The sequence below is a fragment of the Centroberyx affinis genome, unplaced genomic scaffold (assembly GCF_046629955.1).
Source record: "Centroberyx affinis isolate AG114_WGS23_722 - 3 ecotype Tasmania unplaced genomic scaffold, CSIRO-AGI_Caff_v1 ptg000445l_1, whole genome shotgun sequence".
NCBI lineage: Eukaryota > Metazoa > Chordata > Actinopteri > Beryciformes > Berycidae > Centroberyx > Centroberyx affinis.
Window position 1 is genome coordinate 111,849 of NW_027279108.1, and position 20,245 is coordinate 132,093.

Sequence of the window (20,245 nt, forward strand, 5' to 3'; positions counted from 1 at the left end):
ACAGGAGGAAAATATTGCGTCCCAAGCTGACAGCTGTTAGGGTTACAGTTAGGGCTGACAGCCTCTGTAGATTGTCATCTCTTTGTGCCTGTGTGTGTGAAGTGTGTGTGTGTGCGTGTGTGTGAATGAGTGAGTGGGCGGTGAGAGTCTTCATCTGCCTGCTTTCCACTTTCATCTACCTCCAATCTACCTCCCATTTAAATATCGTCAAACAAATCATGGCATGGAGACACATCAAAGGCAGAGAGGGGGGAGTTTTGCATTTATTTCCATCGACAGTAAATACAGCTGCTCTCTTCTCAAACTCTGGGTGTAAACACATCTACAGCGAGCTGAGGCTTTTAGTTTACCTGAATCTTCTACAATATGTATAAACGGGCTTGTGTGTGTGTGTGTGTGTAAACTGTCACAACACTCATATACTATCAAAGCGATCATTCGAAGTTTACGCTAAAGTTACCGTTACATCACTTATGGACAACGTACAGCATCGTATGTGCTTCTTACATTAATATCATATTCAAAAACTAGTACATTTTGCATATTGGCATTATAGTAAAGCCAGGTAAGCTCTAAAAAATATTCACATACAAGTTTTCTGAATTAATATGAAACAGCACCAGAATATTGCTTTTTTTTTTTTTTTAAGACTTAGGACTAGGTTTTAGCTCATCAGTACCTATGTATATGCAAAAATATATACAGTATACAGGTACTTGTTTTTATTGCTACTAATGCCTTATTTGGGCTCATTCAATACAGACCCTGGTTTATGGCTGGTAATTTATTCTACTGTGAAATGGGGATTTATCTAAATGGTCTGACTACAAAACTACTGCTAACACACACCACACCTCGACAACAGTAAACAGTTCAAACAGTTCAAACTTTCAGGAAGGCTTGATTTCACTGGAGGTCTGGAATCACCTCTGAAGTTATTTAAATGCCAGCCTTGTAAATCAAGCGCACCTTGAATTTTTAAACAGATATTGAACCGTTTCAGATGTTGCCTGGGTGCGTTACACTGCAGTACTAAAAGGTCATGAATGGTGAATTGTCTGTTGCTGGGTGTGACCCTCTGTCTCTATGTGAATAAGTTGAATGGTGAACACAGAATAACAACAGAAAATCTTTAAGTCACAAATATAGAAAAACAAAACACAAAATGCATATATAAAAAGTGTCCCAAATCATAGAATGAGTGATCCTGAATAAATGAGATGGCCACTGTTGGCAAGTGAGCACTTTTTCCTCTTTCCTTTCTCACCATCTTTCACTCTCTTTTTTTTTTTCCCCCATGTGGCTTCATCCTCATCCTCATCCTCAGTGTCTTTGGTCCATGTGCACAATGTCAAGATGGAATGTCAACAAAAAGAATAAACAGGCGTTGTCGTTGCTATGGTGATGGAAGACAAATCCATGGTCGTGTGTAGGGGGAGAGGGGTGTACAGCGCCCATAAATTAACTGAAAAACAATGACAAACAATAACAAAATAAACAGAATGAATACACAACTGTTTGGAATGAATAAAAATGAAAAATCATAGTGCTATGAACAACTAATAAAGAAGACAATATACATACAACTTCTAATAAAGGAATTATGGCAATGGACATTTGGAAAAGTCAATAAAGCAATTTGGTAGCCTGAAGCAGAGAGGTGCTGTAGTAGAAATACTTAGGAAAGCTTGTGCAAAACAGTAGAAAGTGACAAAAAGAGTAGAAAGTGACAGTGTAAACCGTGACGAATACACACAGTACATTAGGAATCATGATGAAGTTTATCTGTCAGAGGGGGGAAGCTCAAGTTCTTCCTTATCAAAGATCACTCCTGAAAATATCCTCTATTACTGCAAACACCATAAACACCATCAATACATTTGCTCAGCTGTAGTAGCATTTCAGTTTTGGGTGAGTATGTCAAACACACAAACACTGAACTCTAGGGATCTGTGGAGTCTCGCTCACAAAACCACAAAATGGATGATCAAGTTTCTCAGAGCGGCTCTGCCTGACGGAGCGCATGAGCGACCACAAGATGGAGCCAGTCGGCCTCAAATAAAACCTCCATCTGTTTCCAAGCCTCCGAGAGCTCGACTGGATAAGCGACCCAAAGGAGACTCAATTCAAATCATGAACTGAAACAGGCAATTCTTATAATGATGAGATGATAGAGGCTTCAATCTCCAAAGTTTTGACATGAGAACATTTACCAGTAAGACTTCTAGCTTCCGAACTGAATCCAACAACAATCCTGGCAGGAACAGCATGAGCAGAGATTTGAACCCTTTGTAAGTACATGGTGTGCACATCAGCGTACCCCTATACAAAATCAGCATTCCCTGCATGAGCCTGTATTCTGCATCACCTACTCATCAGCTAAGCTTTATATCGCCTCTGCTTCTGAGTTCACTGCCTCCTTCCTGAGTATCCTGAATAATCAGAGCGAGGCAAAGGAAAGAGTGAAAGAGCAGGAAATGTTAACCTTGGGTAGGAGAAAAAAAAAAGGGTAGGGGGGGGAGTTTCCTAAACACACACTAAGCCTTTACAATCAATCACATGCATGTTTATTGGAGATAGCCATAACAAGAGCACAATCCGATTAAGAGCTCATGAATGTGAGATTCAACTTGAGGACTTAGCAGCATCCAGAAAACCTCCAACCCTAAGATCTTGGAGCGGAGGAAGAGAGCAAAAAAGAAAAAGAGGGGATGAGAGAAACAAGAGAATAAGATACACAACACAAAATGACTAGGATTTGAGGTACAGAATGAAAGAGAAAATGATAAGTTAAAGAAAGGAGCAGGGTAGGAAATTAATAAAAAGGTAAGTTTTGGTAAGTTTTTGCTGTAGATGGTAAGGTTTTCTACTCTACCAGTCTCACAGGGAAAGTAGTTTCCCGCCCTGGAAAGACGAGTATGGTAAATGATAGATAGAAAGGAAGGAGGGATTTGCTCACTTTTTCTTGTCCTTGTCTTTCTTGAGGGGCTGGGATAGGGAGAGGGTCTCGGCCGCCACCTTCCTCCTGTTGAAGGCGTTCATCTCCTCCTCCAGGTCTCTCCTCTTCTCCTCCACCTTCCTCTTCTCCTCCTGGTGCATCCTCTTCAGCTGCTCGAACTTGTCGTGCAGCTGAGAGGGAGGAGGGGGAGGCGAGGTGGTGACAGACAGACAGACAGATGGAGAAGACAGAGAGAGAGACAGAGAGATGACAAGATGAGATACCCAAAAAGAACAGGAACAATCTGTCTAAATTCCAGTCATTTCAAAAGGCAAGCGGAGTTGAGCGGTGGCAGCATGTGGGCGAGTTTGTGACCGTTCAAATCAAATTAAAATTTGGGCAGGGAAGGTCACATGCTCTCCACATATTTGGGAGTTGAAGTCACAATGAAATTAAATATGATTTTTTTCACCTTGTTAACCAATTCTCCACATCAAAATGAACACCTATTGAACAATAAATGCCAAAAACGTATTTTTATAAAATCTCATTACTTTTACTTCCTGGAAAACAGTGTGTTTTTAGTGGTTACTTCACGGTGTACCAGTAGGAGTAGATAAAAATTTGAACCATAAAACCAGATTTTTGAACAATCCTCCCATCATGTAAAACCTGCAACTTAGCAACTTGAGTGGCAACATGGGACAGTGATGCTCACCCCCAAATACCCTGTTTCCTAATTTCCACGGTTGTGTCCCAGTGGCTGCAAAGAATCCGGTATTTGTGACAGCTCAAAATATGTGCAAAGCATTTCACAGTGGATTGCTCCACCAACTATGCAGTACAGCATGCAAATTTTCCATGTTTGTTATGGTCTAGCCCGCCCACTTCTGAACAGTCCCTACCTGCGTTACGTCCCGCCCAAATATCCAGTTTCTACCGGAAATATGTTGAATTACACAAACAAAACACCTTTGAAATGCTTACTTCTGAACAATGCCTTGTTCAAAAGTACTTCAGTGGTCGACTGGCTGCTCAGTTGCCGATGGAAGACTGGACCGTTTGTTTCTTAACCATTCTTATATTAATATTTATAGTTATACTTGTATTTGTAGTTATACTCCTGTACTTGTGTCCCTATATAATGCCAGTTATCTTGTCCCCAGTATCGGCTTTCTTTTTCATGACCCTGACCTGTTTTTAACCATGTTTGCAAAACACTTTGGGTCGTATGAAATGTGCTATGTAAATAAAACTTGATTCAATCTGAATGTGTTTACTGTATGTATGTAGTCATTCCTGATGTGGTAAACCCCACCCATCTGGTTGTCCAAGATGGTTGTAACAAACACTTGGAATTATTTGGAAATCCTGTGGTAAAAAGAGAGATCCAAGACACTCCAACAATCTGTCAGAAAGTCTTTATTCTATTTGGCTAGTCTTAACTGTGAGGGAAAACTGCGCCCGGTGCATTTTTAACTCACAATTATGACTAGCAGAATAGAATAAAGGCTTTTTAGTAATAGATTTGTGCCTTGGATCTCTTTTTTCCACATGATTAATAGAAGACCATTTTTCTATCCCAACAGCACCCAACCCCTCAATATTTAACACAAGAAGCACTACAGCATCCTATCCATTTGGAAACACTGTTTGACCTCAGTCTGTGTGATTTCTCCTCCTCCACTCGCCGACACTGACCTCTCTCTCCTTCTCTTTCAGCTCTGCTTCCGTCTCCTTCACTTTGTTGACGAACATCTGCCTCATCTCCTCCTCTTTACGCTGCAGATCCCCCAGGAACTCTTTCCTCTTGGCCTCATATGTCTCCTGAAGACTGGAGGGAGAAAAAATGAAAGGAGAGACAGAGGAGACAGAGGAGAAAGGGGAGGAAAAACAGGGATAGATTAGCTATTGTCTCGAAACAATGGAGAGTCTCCCTGCCTTTGACACTTGAGTATCTCTGTGGTTTGGGGTTTGGGGTTTTGTGTGTGTATGTGTGTGTTTTCTCACTGCACACGCACACATTGTTATATTCTGTCAGTATCCACTCCCTCCCTCTCTACCTGAACGGCTGGCTGTCGGGGTCTGTGTCTTTGAAGCCCATCTCCTCCAGCTTGCAGCGTCTGTAGAGCTCGTAGTGGCGGGCGTGGGTCTGCTCCCTCAGATCCTCCATGTTCACCCTGATCAGCATCTCTCGGAGTTTGACAAAGTCGCAGTGGCTCTCATTCTCGACTACAGGGAGCACAGACACACAGGCATGCTAGAATTAGAGCAGCATTGGGAAGAGATATGAAAAAAAATCACAGTAGATCTTGTTGAAAAAAAAAACCCAGCATAACAAGTCATTTAGTCTATTATTGAGTCCTAAAATTTAAATTTTCTTAAAATAAGTGAAAAAATCAGTCAATGGGGTTAGATAATGTCACTTGTTTCCAATGCAAATCCACTTGTTTCAAGAATTTTGTAGAATCGAGTGTCATTTTCTTGATAGTAGTGCAGTGATATTGATACTAATTTCTAGAAAGTTCCTGAAAGAACTGAAACTGCATTAGAAGCAGGTGAGATTATCTCAACTCATTTGCAGAATGTTTCTCTTGGCTTAACAAAAATAAGATTTGAAGACTGAATATGAGACTAAATGGTGTTTTTTGCAGTGTACAACCACCTCTGTCACACCAGACTTTTTCTCATCACTGATAACTGCTCACATCCCAGTTGAGGTCTTATTTCAGGTAAGCTACACCTTGCAAGCAGCCTTTGATTAACCCCGTCAAAGTCTGCTTTGCTGTCGAAACATTGGTTTTGTCTTAGTAAACTGCATCAGAGCTATGAATGTACAGCCACGTTATTTAATTTTAAGTCCTAAATCTCTCTGTGCCTGTCTTTCATTCTCAGCCTTGCTGTCTCTTTCGCCGCTTCTAGCTCATTTTAACACTCCATCTGTCTCCTTGTTATCCTCCCTTTCTCTCCATCTTTCCCCCTCAAAGCAGGAAATCATACCACGTTCCCAAAGGACTGTGAAGTACTGAGCACAAAATGCATTTGGATAAATCACATCTGGCATCCTTTGTAATTAAATTACATCAAATTTATTACATTTTGGCAACAGGCGTTGATAAATTAGAAAAATTCTGCACTTCGGTGTTCATTTTTCACCCAGGCGACTCTCACAACTTCACTCTGGTTTTATGTCCGAGTGATTCTCAAAGTTAAACGGGTTCATCATGGGAAAAAGGCAGGAAGCGTTTCCTGCCTCGCAGACTGACAGCAGAGAGGGAGAATGTGCCCCGAGTGTCATTTCCATGCTGTTGAAGCCTTTGCTCACAGGTCGCCTCATTTACTCCATTTCAAAGATACGGACTGCTCTCCAATTTAAAAAGTTGTCCTCTCTATTTTGTGAACTGGAATGAGGCCACTTGGGAAGCGAGTGGGCAGTGGTGGCTGGGTATGGACTGAATTATGATATATTTGTACTGTAATGCACTGATGTATAATGTCTGATTTTTGAAAATAAAACCATAGTCCTGATAAAGTGCTCATACTGCAAGAGAGCATAGCAGTTAATAATCTGGGAACACATTTGTAAATCTTCTTCACCCAGAACCCTTCTTACTCTGCATCACTCTTGTCAAGAAAAATAATCACTCCTTACTCCTCCTTTGAAAAATAAAGTTGTTCCTTCCCGTCCTTATTTTCTCCCCATGTACAGATCTGATAATGACTCCATAGTCTGAGTGGAAACTTAGAAAAAACAGTCCTTTGCTCAATACGCTCCATCACCTCAAATCTTTTAATGAGGGCACATCAGAGAGCCAAACTTCTGCAAAGTACCAAAAACCTGGAAAGCACTAGAGCAGCTGAAGTCCAATGCATAACTTGATACATCGCTGCTAATCTTGGAAAAACCCAGAGAAGAATCACTTGTCAAAATGGACCGGTGATGTCAGGGGAAAAACACTTCTCCTCCTCTCAGTGATCTGATGAAATCAACCTGTTAGTAACACTAAAGATGCTATAAAGAGCCACTTTCTGTTATGTCAGATCTGAATGTGTGTGTGGTGGCCGAAGAGACACGTGCAGAGCAAAGGCACGTGGCTTTCATGGGCTGGAACATATGCCGAGGACCCCGAGGTAACAGCAGTGGACCATGGGATATATGTTCTGTCTAAATACCACCACCAGCAGTGAGCACCGAGGATGTAAAGATGACGATAATGATGTACAAAAAAAAAAAAAAGTCTAATTAGGATGGCATTTAGCTTTTCAGATTGGTGACGAGCAAACACAACCTGCGGTGCATGACAGCAGATCACAATATTGCATCACAAAATACAGCATAACACAAAGTTACATCCTAGCCTAATGGGGGAAAGTGTTATTTCTCTTGGCATAGTGTCCTTTTGGGTTGTGTTGAGGGACAAACCGACTCCCACCTCGTTTAAAGTCTCCGGGACCAGAAAGAAATAATGCTGAGAAATAGGCTAGTAGTGTGGATCCAGTCCCATGAATCACTCATTCTCCTTTTTACTCGTATTTGCTGGTTAACCACATCATTAGTGACAGAACATGAGTAAAAAGAGAAATGAGCTATTCACAGGACTGGATCCAGGCTACAGAAATGCTCTGTCCATTTGGCATCTAGTAGTGTGTCTGCGCTGCCCCCCTGCTGAGCGATGACTGAGGGCCAATCCACTGACTGACTGCAGTGCTGAGCCCCCAGGATAGCCAAGCACACACACACACACACACACACACACACACACACACACACACACACACACACACACACACACACACACACACACAAGCATTAAAATAGAAACTTACGAATAAATGCGAACAGACAGATAAGGTTGCAAATGAAAATAGATATTCAAAGTAATCAAGTATGAGTGAAAATGGGCATGTACAAGATGCAAATACAAACATACAGTATATTAAAGGAAAATACCATATTATTGGGAGATTGGCCTGTTGGTCAACTTACCCATCAAGTGATGAGAACATGAACAACAAAATCATCCATGTGTCCCTGGTAGATTGTTTGCTCCATGCTAACACTTCAGCATACACTGTGTCGAGTGATCGCAGACGACTAGCATTATCTCAAAAGTGAGAAAATGAGAGCAGCTCTAGCGCTAAATAGTAAGTAATGTTATAGGACGGCTATGTCTGTCAGTTTGGTGTAGGAGATTAGAAAAATTTGCACTAAATTACACAAAAATTGCATACTGTTTTTAACTACCAACGGCTACTTTCCCCGTTTACATAGAAAGTGAATGTGGTGAGCATTGGGAGACTGTACAGCTAAAAAAAAACAAAAAAACCCACCATGCTACAGATGATACATCACCTGAAATAGTTCCAGAAATAAACCTGGCAACATTAGCTATATTGAATGAATTATGTTTCATTTATAAAAAAAAAATATGAATCTACAGACCACATAAAAACCATCAACTTTTTTTTATTACTTTGAGGTCAGTCTTCTTACTTGGGATAATGCGAGCCGCCTACTATCACTCAACATAGTGTCTGCTAAAGAGTTAGCATGAAACACCAGAGTTACGGTTAAGCTGAGCCAATCTCCCAAAAACTTGATGTATTCCTTTAAGTACAAAACAAAATAAGACCCGCTTGAGAATTAAATGTGAACAAAAACAAGTGAGGTTCATGTTCACATACAAACACACATGTCCACACAGTTATACACACACACACACACACAAACACCAGTAGCTTGGAGAGGAGAAATACCAAGGGTCTGCTATTTGTCAAAGATGTCTGGAGTTCAGAGATAACAAAGTATCAAGATCCTAAGGGGAGATAACACACACACACACACACACACACACAGCCCTTCAAATACTCTTTTTGTCTGCAGACAGTCCTCCCTCTGTCTTCCTCCAAGTCAGTGGAAATTTCCCATGGCTCTTTAAGGGGTTACCATAACCCATCCATATGACATCTGGCATCTACAAACTGTTTCCATTAACACAGACCCAGCTATCAATAGGCTGAGTGTAGTATAACATGGAGACTTTTTTTCTCTGCTGCTCTTTTCTTCAGACAGTATGACAAAGTGTCTTGTATGAATGGTGGGCCACCAGTTTGCTAGTAAGCCAGACTAAAAAGAAAACATTTTTTCTCCTATTTAGAGATGCCATCAGTCAAGCTGTGGTGAGGCACTGTGAACAAGGTGAATAATTAGATTATCAGGTCTAAAACAACAACAAAACAACTTTCCTTGAAACAATATGGAAATACAGTGCCTGGGAACCAGATTTCTTTTTGGGACAAGCAGATTTTGATGAACACCAGTCCCATGTTGGACCATGGGTTGTTTACATCCAAAATGGCAATATATCTTTAGAAATAAAACTTATTTATAAAGATGCTAATGTAAACACAGTAGCATCATCCACCTGGGTCTGGTTTCCCATTGACTTGGAATATGACAAGTCTTCCAAAGAAAGCATTTCTCCATAAACTCACCTTCTGAACAGATAATACTTTCCTCTAATATTTGACATTTTACAGTTATCATATTGCTATACATCAGTATTTTACTACCTGTTGATCACTGTTGAAGAACGGCAAAATTGGGAATACAACTTTTCTGTTGGACACAGACAAACTAGATGAGCTTATAGCCAAGATGATTTTCTGGAGACTGTGCTGATCTGTCTGTCACTGGACTGTAGATGCATATTGACCGATGGAGTCTAAAGGAATCCGTCCCCTAGGAGACACAGCAGGGTTTATAAATAACTACAGAGTGTCCGCTGAGAGTTGGGGAATGAGAGTCGTCAGTGGATAATGGAGAGAGGAAGGGGAGAGAGGGAAGACAGGGAGGACAGAAGAGCAGGACAGCGGGAAGAAAAGGAAGAGAGGGGAGGGAGATGGGTGAAAGGAGGAAGGGGGGGATGGATGGAGAGAGAGAGGGAGAGACCTTGCCTGATAGTGTTACTCCCATCTGAGTTGTAATATTCTCACAGCACTACTCTGCGTGACATTATTAAATTACACTGTTTAGCCTGGTTGACAAGCACAGAGGAATACGTTATGGGAAACAAAGGCCTCAAGCTGATACAACAGGGTGTCCCTGTGGGCAGTCACACACACACACACAGTATAGGCACATATACACAAGAACACACACACAAACATACAAACACCCATGCACCCTGCCAGGAACACCCACAATGCAATATCCCTGAAGAATCCCCATTCATACAGCCTTCTTCATCAGTCTGTGCCAAACTCATAAAACAGCATAATAAACAAGATGTCACTACTGTAATGGTCCAGAGAGAGGAGTTAACCATAAATTGACCCCCAGGTACTCACTGTTCCCTTTGGAACACACACACACACACACACACACACACACACACACACACACACACACACACAGAGAGAGAGCTCTTGCAATGCAACATTGACTGTAACACACCTTGCCAATCTGCACAGGAGGATGCACACTTCTTTCTCTCTCCCTCTCTCACTTTTTCTCTTCCTCCTCTCTCTCTTTTTCATGTCCTCTCACTCTCTTTCTTGTTTCCTCTCACTTTTTCTTATTTTATCTCTCTCTCTTTTTCTTGTCCTCTCTCACTCTCATGCCCTTTTTTGTGTGTCTCTCTCTCTCTCTCACTTTTCCTTCTCTCTCACTTTTTCCTCTCTCTTTCTCTCTCTCTCTCTCTCTCTCTCCCAAACACACACACACAAAAACGCACACACACATACTCTGAACAACTACTTGTGGAGGGTACTCACCTTGCACGACACCCCAGGGATACTGCCTGGCCCTCACTGTTTTGTTCCCCACTTTGACCTCCTCCACGCTTCCCACCACAGCGAATGGCAGATGGGCCTGTACAGGGTCAGAGGTCAAAGTGTCAAACAGGTCAAGAGGTTACAGGTGTAACCAGAGCCATTACCGTGGGGCTGATTCCTGGATTCCTCCGTCTTCTGGGTTACACTCCCTGAAAGAGTTCCTGGCTCCTTCCTGGTTACCACATGGCAGCATTCTTTATAGCATAGCAACCATTTCACAAGTTAAGTGTTAAGTTTAACTAGCTTAACACATGTTGTTAGTGGAGAATTAATCAAACAGAAGGGATGAAAGAAAAGTGAATGTTTAGTTTCAAATAAAACCAGTTTCAAAGTGGGGGTTTTCTTTCTTATCTTTCACCAGCAGACCACACCAGAGTGAAGCTAAACCATGCTGACATATTAGCTGCACCAGAGCGGTGTGTTTAACTTTAACATGTGGCTCAGTTGGGCTGAGAGGCCTGTTTTGTTGACGTGATTAAACACACGCTTACCCTTATTGCTCTCAGAGTTACTACGCCTCGCTGGGCCTGAGAGTGAAGCGTCATGAGGAAAACACGCCCGACACGCAACCTCAAAAATTAGGTGGCGAGTTGGAACCAGCTGGCTGGTTGCAGCACAAGGAACAGGCTGGTGAGCGTAGGCGCTGATGTAACCAACCAAGAATAGAAGGGCCTACTGTACAAGGACTGAGCCAGGCCGAACCTAGTGCAGTCTCATCCATTAGACAATTTACTTTGTGTGTATTTGTACGTGTGTGTGTGTGTGTGTGTGTGTGTGTGTGTGTGTGTGGGAGAGAGTGCGTGTGTGCACAGTGTGTGATTCTGTATCATTCCCATTATAAAAGCTGAATAATGAAATTCATTTCTATGGCCACATTGAATACATTTTCAGTATTTCAGTATCTGGTTTATTTTGACGGTGGAAAATATGTACTAATGGAGATATTTATAAGGCAAGCTGGAGGAAAATATGTGCTGCCATCACACTCATAAATTCCTTTAGTATGGAGAGAATGAGAGAATGGGGAACCAGTGCAATCAAACAGACCTTGAATTCAAAGTATATTTATATGTGTGAATATACAGTATATGCATGCACACACAGTGGGTCAGACAGTATTTTAGCGTTGTATAGAGTATGAGATGTGTGGGATTATTTCAAGACTGTCTAGATGAGTGTGTCTAGATAAGGACAACGCCTTTAAAGTTAGTTTTCAACACATGTATTAATATAGCAGTGGGTGTGGTGTCAATATGTTCCTATTATCAGATGTTTAACACATGTGGTGCTGAAGTATAACATGTTATCCCTCAATAGACACACAGATGTCTTCAAAACAACATTCTTTTTAGATGTGTGAATGTTGAGACTAGTCTGAAGTCTGTAAAAAGCTTTGTCATTTTGTCCATGTGTGTAGAAAAGGGACAACACATCTGCCGTTATTTTTCGACATGTGTGCTGCTATTAACACATCGTTAAAAATGACAAAACCTTTTCAGTGAGTGCATGTGTGTTTTGGCTTACGTTCATGGAGGCGTTGATCTCAGTGACGGCTTCATCGTCTGTCGGAAACTGATAGATCTGGACGCCGTTACTCACAAGCTCGCTCATAATCTTAATTTTGAACTTGTGAAGCTCGCTCTTTGAGATTGTGTCCGCTTTGGCAATGATAGGGATTATGTTGACCTAAGGAAGGAGAGAGAGAGAAGAGAGGGTTGGACTCTTATAAATACAGCTACTGTCCAGTGTGTAGAGCATGATACTACCGACCCATACCAAAAATGTATGCATGCACATTGGATAAAAGCATCCACCAAATGACATTTGTTATGTAATGGTTCATCTGATGCATCCCCATGCCTCCTGAAGATCACTGCTGACTGGATTTAAATTAAATGCTGAGCTTGATATGATTAGAGAAGATGCATATGGAGCCAACCAACCTCTGTCAATGAATTACAGATTAGAGTAATCAACTTCCCTTTGGCACTGCGTCATGAACAAATACCATGAATGAAGTCAAATTTAACATATTGAACCAAATTAAATACATACACAAAGCTAATCAGATGACTAAATATGACTGAGGTGGTACATGAGGCCATATGCTGCAAATATGGTGAATCGGCTCAGTCAGAACCCCGACGGATACATTAAAACAAACAACAATTATGAAAACAAACTAGGCTCCATCTCCAATCAGCAGCAGATGTGGAGAAATAAACACACTGTTTGTCTGCATTCCTCTGTATGACTGTATTACGCAAATCACTAACTCAAAGGACGAGGAGGATTCCCACAGATTCAGTCATCAATTCCATAATGTGCCTCTGAGGAAGAGATGAGCTTGTTAGGGGTCCAATTACAAGCTCATCATACTTTATTGGATCATTATTTTGCAGCGGGGTGGCCAATATCACATTTTAACCCTTATTTAACCAGGCAAGCTGAATGATAGCACATTCATATTTACACCTGGGAGCTGGTAGTTGTGGAGGGAGGGGGGAGCGTTACTCATTCACTTCCCACACCCGGATTTTCCCAGCCAGTCTGGGATTTTGAACCAGCGATCTTCCAGCCTACGTCACTGCAGTGTAGTGGGGCCAAATAGGAAGGAGGAGGACTGGCTTAAGATATGATTGTTAATGCCTGGGAGCAGACTTGAGTCAAAGAGTATTCCCAAATAATTTTGTGTTTGTTCTGACCTACTAGGAGCACCAGATGGGAGGGTTTAACCGCATCAGGACAATTCAGACAGTGTCAAATTGTCGACAGTGCCAAAGTAGTCAATCACCTAAAAACACACTAAAATAGTCAGAAATTTCTGGCACTCACTGAATATTCCTGTGCAACAAACCCTCACTCATCTGGTGCATCAAAAAGGCAAAAACTTATTTGAAAATAAAATAATTATTTGAAAATACTATTTGACCCAAGCCTATCTGGGAGTAAATTACAAGTCACACTCCAAAATGATAAATCCATGTACACCTACTCCTACTTATTGATTGATAGCACAAAGTTCAAACAAATTAAAGGTTAGTAGGTAATATAAATCCTTGGTTGTAGTAGTTTAACAGACTGGATCCTGTATATCTTAAAAAATGATTAACTTCCAGCAGTCATTTCCTTGTTCCATTCAAGAAGAATTTACTCATTTATAACAAAAGACACCTCCTTTAGACTCTTATCTCTCTTCCTGTCTACAACCAGCTTGAGCCACAAACCACACTAAGTACTGCAATGCTCTTTCACTTCTCTCACTCTGCTGGGCCTTTCAACTATCTCAAACCTCCCTATCTTTTGCAGGGAGGAGTTGTCCGTACCCCATTTGCAATAAAAACACCATTGTCTAGCCTTGACTGCAAAAACCTACAGACTGAGGGAAATGCTGTTGGGTTTCTGGTCTACTTCCCTGTTTTTCCCTGTTTTTCCTGTGACAGGACTATCTGGCAGATAGGTCAGGGCTCCGTTCATTCATCTTTGGCTTCCAGATAAAAGTAAAAATCCACACAGTGTTATGCTCCCCTAAAATTCTGACTGTAGACCCCAGTTTACTACCACTTATTACCACTTTGATAAAGAGAGAGCCACCCTTGAAATGTCACTATTAGCATTGGAATGTATTCACGGGACCAGCAGCATAACTGTGTGTGGACTTTATGTCATTCCATGAATTATGATTTGTATTATGATTATATGACTATATATTTGTATTATGATTTGTGACTTGGTCAGGCACCTGCCTAGGTTTGTGGATGAGGAAGCCCCTGTTTTGCTCGCAAGAATACAAACTGTAGTCGTGTAGAGTGCAGTGTGGAAATCATGGAGACAAAACTACTAAGAGCGTAAGGGCAATCATCATTCGGCAAATAGCTGCTGCATATATCGCCCAGCAGACAGACATCCTATCTAGAGGCAGAGCACTGAATAAACAAGGCTGTCAAGCCTGTAAAACAAAACAGTGTCACATCCACATGTGGTCATTCAACATTGGCCTGCTTTCAGACCAAACACTGGTCATATTTCTCATAGTGGATAGGTCGTTGGGACAGCACCGCTGAGGTTAGGGTACAGTTTGATTTTCACCATGGCCACCCACTCAGACTAAAACTGAGTGCATTATTACACGATGCTTTCACAATGTTGTAAATCGGTTTGGATGAACGCGCCTGCCAACATAGCTGTCATTTTACACCTTTCAAGCCTGCAGAGAAAAACAGAATCACGTCAACTCTATTTATGCAATTTCTATCTACACTCTCCTGCACTGTGGAGCTAATGGAGGCCTATGAGAGTCACTAAAATGTCCTTGACAGAATCATACTAGTGGTCCGAGCGAGCGAGAGAGTTGGTTTGGTTCATATGGAGGGATGGAGCGATTTAGCCGAGGGTAAGCTGCTATGCTTTAGCTCATACTAGGGGATAGAGAGAGTTAGCTGAGGTAAGCTGCTATACTGTGGGAAAGAGACACGTAGCTCAGGTAAACTGCTTTGCTGTGGTTCATACTTGGGGATAAAGATACTTAGCTCAGGTAAGCTACCATGTTTTGGTTCAAAGCAGGCCACAGAGAGAGTTGGCTGTGTATGCTGCCATGGTTTGGATGGCATCAGGAGACAGTTGGCAAAGGTAGAGTGCCAAGTTTTGATTGCACTGCTGTCAGGTAAAAACCTAATTTCTGAGTTTTTCCGATTACTACTTGAAGTGAAATTTTGCCTCGAAATGTATGTGTTGACTGAGTTTAAAGATCCTTAGGGCCCCAAAAAATACTGTGTAACTTAATTAACATGGGTGTCAATGAGAAAATAAATATTCCTTAAAAATATACTACTGTGGAGATACGTGATTTTTGCCCCACAGCAGTGACAGTTGGCTGAGGTACCCTGCCACTGCTTTGGATGGTATCAGGAGACTTTTGGCAGAGACAGACAGCCATGCGCTGATAGTTGGCTGAGGTACGCCAGCAGGTTTTAGTCACAAACTGACCATCTGCTTTGTTCTAGATGTGTCATCATCGCATCACCAGACACACACAGGGCTGAAGCTGTCACTCTGTCACTCCTACAGCAGTTCTATGGGTAGCTACAAGTTTGTGCTGAAAAGCAATTATTTGGTGGAGGAAGTAAACAAAATAATAGAGGTCAGGTGCTTTATTTAAGAACTATTGTAAAAAAAAAATCAAAAAAGTGAATTTTATGGTGTTGTGACTGGATGTAGCGAGCTAGCTATGTACTTTAATGTTTCACAAGCACACATGAAGGCATACGACATGTATATGCACACGCTGTAACAAGACTGAATGAAGTTTCCGGTATTTTGACTGTAATCTACATGCAGCTTTCTCACATTATGTGCTTGTAGATGTGAAGGCCAGACCTTCGCTACATTTAACAGTCAATAAAATGCTGAGCTCGTAGTGACATTTTCTCACACGGCCACACATGCACATACTCAAACGAGGCCACACAAACTTTCACTTTTGAATTTTAATTGCCTCTGTCTCTCTTGCTTCCTCTCCTTTAAGCTTTGTGTACACATATGCTTTAAAATGTTTTGAGGTCCATTTCAATTCCTGAAATTCCTCACTTCCCAGGGTTGCAACAATGATCTAGGACCTGATTCAAAAACCACTGAAGGGCTTTAGCTCTGGTGTGTACAATGAGCAGCTTTTCAAAAATGTTTTATCCAAACATGCCTCTAAGAGAAGAAATTAACTCAGCAGGTTTAGTTTATTCAGCTTTACCATCAATACATAGCAATTCTCTGTTTATGTATGCCCCTTCAACAATATTGCTATAGCTGCAATGTCAGTGGCAACAATGTCAACATTACAATTATGAGCGTTCTGTGGTGTAGATCACCAAATTGATAAATTAAAAAAAATATCCCAAACTAAACCCTTAATGTAATAATACACAAACTAAGTGCCCATTTTGCTATCACCAATTGATGTAACACAACAGTGATTCAAACTATACCCAGTCTATAAAAGCTTTTACATCGGCTGTTCTAAACACCCAGTGTCTGATAGGTCTTTCCCAGGAAAAATCCATTGGTGCACAGCAAGTGATGTGTTTTATGTTTCCGGTTTGTTTGGAATAAACAGAAGAAGAACTGGGTAACTATGAGCAGTGACAGCCACCATGGCTGAACAGACAAAGAAAAGAGTGTCACCTACAGAAACTCAAACTTCATCAACAGAAAATCCAAGTAAAAAGGTATGGTTTGACCTCTGGGAAGTGCAATGCAAAAACCCCACAGCAATGACCACTTAACACCAAAGATGTCACCAAAATCAAAACATAAATAATTCACTCGCTTGCCCTCTCTGATTCAGTTTCCTTTCCCCACTAACTCTCACACTCTCTCTTCCCCTCCCCCTCTTTCACGCTCCAAGTGCTGTTGTGATGAGATTCTTCCCACCAGTCTAATTGAGGCCAAGCAAATGGGCTGCACCCATTGCATGCATGGCAAAATATGGATCCACTGACCAATATGCAGTGTAGTACTACTCGCCCAGCACAATGAATGAACCACAAATCAATCTGGTTCTGAATGTGAATATCCACTGTACACAGGACTGTAAATGTGTAAATCTATAAAACTGCAAACATCTGTGAATCTGTCAATGCTCAACAGTGTGAATTCTTTCTAGCCAGGAGGAACTCTGTATTGGCATGATGAAGGCGTTGTATCTTTAATCTTCAATATATTTTATTTATTGCATTGCTCTCTAAATATTAATCTTTGTTGTTGCAATTTCCCCACAGGGATCAATTAAGTTCATTTTATCTTTTGTGTGTTTCTTAAATTATGGACAAGGGCCCAGAAAATGTCATCGGCCTGAATCCCTTTGGTACTTGTTTATAAAAGGGGGGGATCCATAATGTATAGGCTATAGTTTCCCCATGCAAATATAAACAGCATATGACTTTTCACTATGTAACTGTTTATCCAGGGCCAGTCTCCCAAAACTTTTGAGTTTTGAAGTCTCAGCCTTAATCCTTTTCCAGGAAAAAGGCCAATAAAATTCACGGCAAAGAATGCTATGTGAACTTTTCTTGAAATCCGATACAATGAAATGGAACCTGGCAGGTTCCAACATTTTTCTAGTAGCTTTATTCTCTTGGGACACTGAGACCGAGTCCACGCCCTGGCAAGAGGATCAGGGATCTCCACGTCTCAGCGAAACGTACACCGGTCACAGTGAAAGACAGGTAGAGTTTCAGCAACATTAATAGTCATTCGCAGACAATGGGAAAGGACGGGCAGTGTGCGCTTTCTGCCGAAGGGGAAGCTCACAGTGTGTGTGTCAAGTGTGTGTACCTTGCTGTCCAGTTTTTTCATGGTGACCAGGTCGAGGGATTTGAGCGAGTGTCCTGTAGGCGCAATGAAGTAGAGGCAGATGTGGATCCTGGTGTCGTGGTAGTTAAACAGCGAGCGCTTGATCTTCAGCTCCTCCTGAAGATAGTTTTCGAATTGAGTGTCGATGTAGTCGACGATGGGCTTGTAGCTGCGGAGAGAACCGAAGAGAAACAGAGTAATTGTAAAGATATATTTCTGCGGGTAAAGGCATAAATATTTGTCTTCTTATTCATGCGGCGGTAATGAAGATAAAGGGAAATATGGACTTCTCACTGGGGAAATAAACTGAGACAGAGTTATGTTTTAAGTAACTGTTCGAATTGATTCTGTGCCAAGATCTGAACTGAGAACTGTACAGCTTAATGCAGCATGAAATTTGTGCTCAACTATTGGAGGTCTGGTTGAAACAGAAACCAATGGCTGGCAAACATCCTGTCCTCTAGCACAGTACTGTGATGGCCTTTGTAGCCTACAGTATCACCGACAAATGTAAATTAGGATTGTATGAAAACATCAAAGTTTCATAATAGTTCCTCTTTAACTCATTGCATGCATAGCTACCCAAGTTAGCAGAAAACGTTCTACAGACACTTTCTCAGCCCGTGTTTCAGATACTTTCTCAGCCCATATTTTTTATGTGAGCAGGATACCCAGAGGGGTCAAGAGATTCCTCAGCACTGTGTGTGTGACCTGCATTCCTAGAGCAGACAGATTCTGACATGAACATTTTATGCCTGTAAGAAACTCAAACTGTGTTTCTTACGAGGAGAACTATGACTTGGAATCCAAAATGGGTCACAGGCGAGTTTCTCGTGGGTCTTCACAAGACAAGAGTTCCACCAAGCAAGGCCAGAGCTAGAAGTGGGCATTGGCCACACAAATTTTAGCTCTGCCCACCCAGTGGTTGGTTGTGTTCTGTGCATTTTGAATCCAGCAATCACATTTAGTTAGTTTACATAACACCCCTGTAGGGTCTTGCCTGTGCTGTAGAGGCATCAACTATTTCAAAATGGAAAGGATAAAAATCAGAGACAGCACCAGTCTGCTGTCACTTTTACACTGCGGTTGTCACAGCCTGACACACCTGACCTGAGAGATTAGCTAGTAGCAAAAAAAAATAAATATCACCATCATTTGCAAAGCGCTTGCTGTTGAATTTCATGCCGAACACTGTCTGGGGGTCTAGTGGGGTCCAAGGAAAACTGCCTAGACTATAGTACAGCACATTTTGATATGAATAAAATTGCCCACCACAAATCTCTGATCACCACCCAATCAGAGCAGTCAGCCACCAAGCAAGGTTTGAGTGGTGTATTCAAAATGTGGAGCATTTACTCCTTCCGTTCAGTTTGTTTGAGCAAGTGAGAACAATGCCATTCAAACTCAGGTGGCACCAAATAACCGCATCGAAACCTTTTCCAAGTAAAATGTGGTGTGGTTCGTTAGGAATGAGAATGTAATCCGAGCCTCCTACAGGAAACTACCTCAAAATGAGTGATTTTATGGGTATAAGGAGACGGGTGTTGACATCTGATAGCCAGTTATTTCTTCTTGTGTTCTTAACTGCTATGAACACCAGAGAAGGAAAATTACGGCAAAGAGTGCAGACAAGTCCATCATCCTTAGATAAAGCTACAGTGACTGGAATCAGATTTGTTTTGACTCACCCCTGCCCCCAAAATCTCTAACATCACAGGATGACAGGTAACCAAAACTCTGTCCAATGAAAGAGCTACTTGTGAGTCCATGAGACATTTGCTTACAAGGCCCAGTTTGCGTGTAATTGGACATTGTTAATCAAAATGAAACAAAAATGCAACAAAGAAAACTTTTCCACTCTGGAGCAACTGTACATGTGATCGCACATCCTTAATGAGCTTGGTTCCCAAGATGAGACTTTAAGAGACTTTCTTAGAAAGTTTAATAAAAATAAAAACCCTAAAGCAGCCAGTATATCCAATTCATCACCAAATATTATTTAGTAGCTGGGTAAAAACAGAATGATTTAAAACTGTCTGATTATGATTTCCTTTGGTGAATTCTCTTCTATCATGAAGGGTCAAGAAAGTAATTTTATTGGACTGTTTAAATCTGCACTGTTTAAAT

At 41.4% G+C, this 20,245-nt stretch overlaps 1 protein-coding gene across 1 annotated transcript in view; it reads right to left on the bottom strand.

Moving 5' to 3' along the window:
* Positions 1-245: 245 nt before the first annotated feature.
* The window catches only part of septin8a (septin 8a), a 32,873-nt gene continuing 12,873 nt past the window's right edge, over positions 246-20,245 (bottom strand). The window contains exons 4-10 of the mRNA XM_071517006.1: positions 18,101-18,287; positions 12,299-12,460; positions 10,715-10,811; positions 5,002-5,170; positions 4,640-4,772; positions 2,960-3,129; positions 246-1,465 (exon numbers count right to left, since the gene is read on the bottom strand). Of these exons, the coding sequence (XP_071373107.1) occupies positions 1,462-1,465; positions 2,960-3,129; positions 4,640-4,772; positions 5,002-5,170; positions 10,715-10,811; positions 12,299-12,460; positions 18,101-18,287 (922 nt within the window). The 3' untranslated portion in view covers positions 246-1,461. The remainder of the gene's footprint in view (positions 1,466-2,959; positions 3,130-4,639; positions 4,773-5,001; positions 5,171-10,714; positions 10,812-12,298; positions 12,461-18,100; positions 18,288-20,245) is intronic.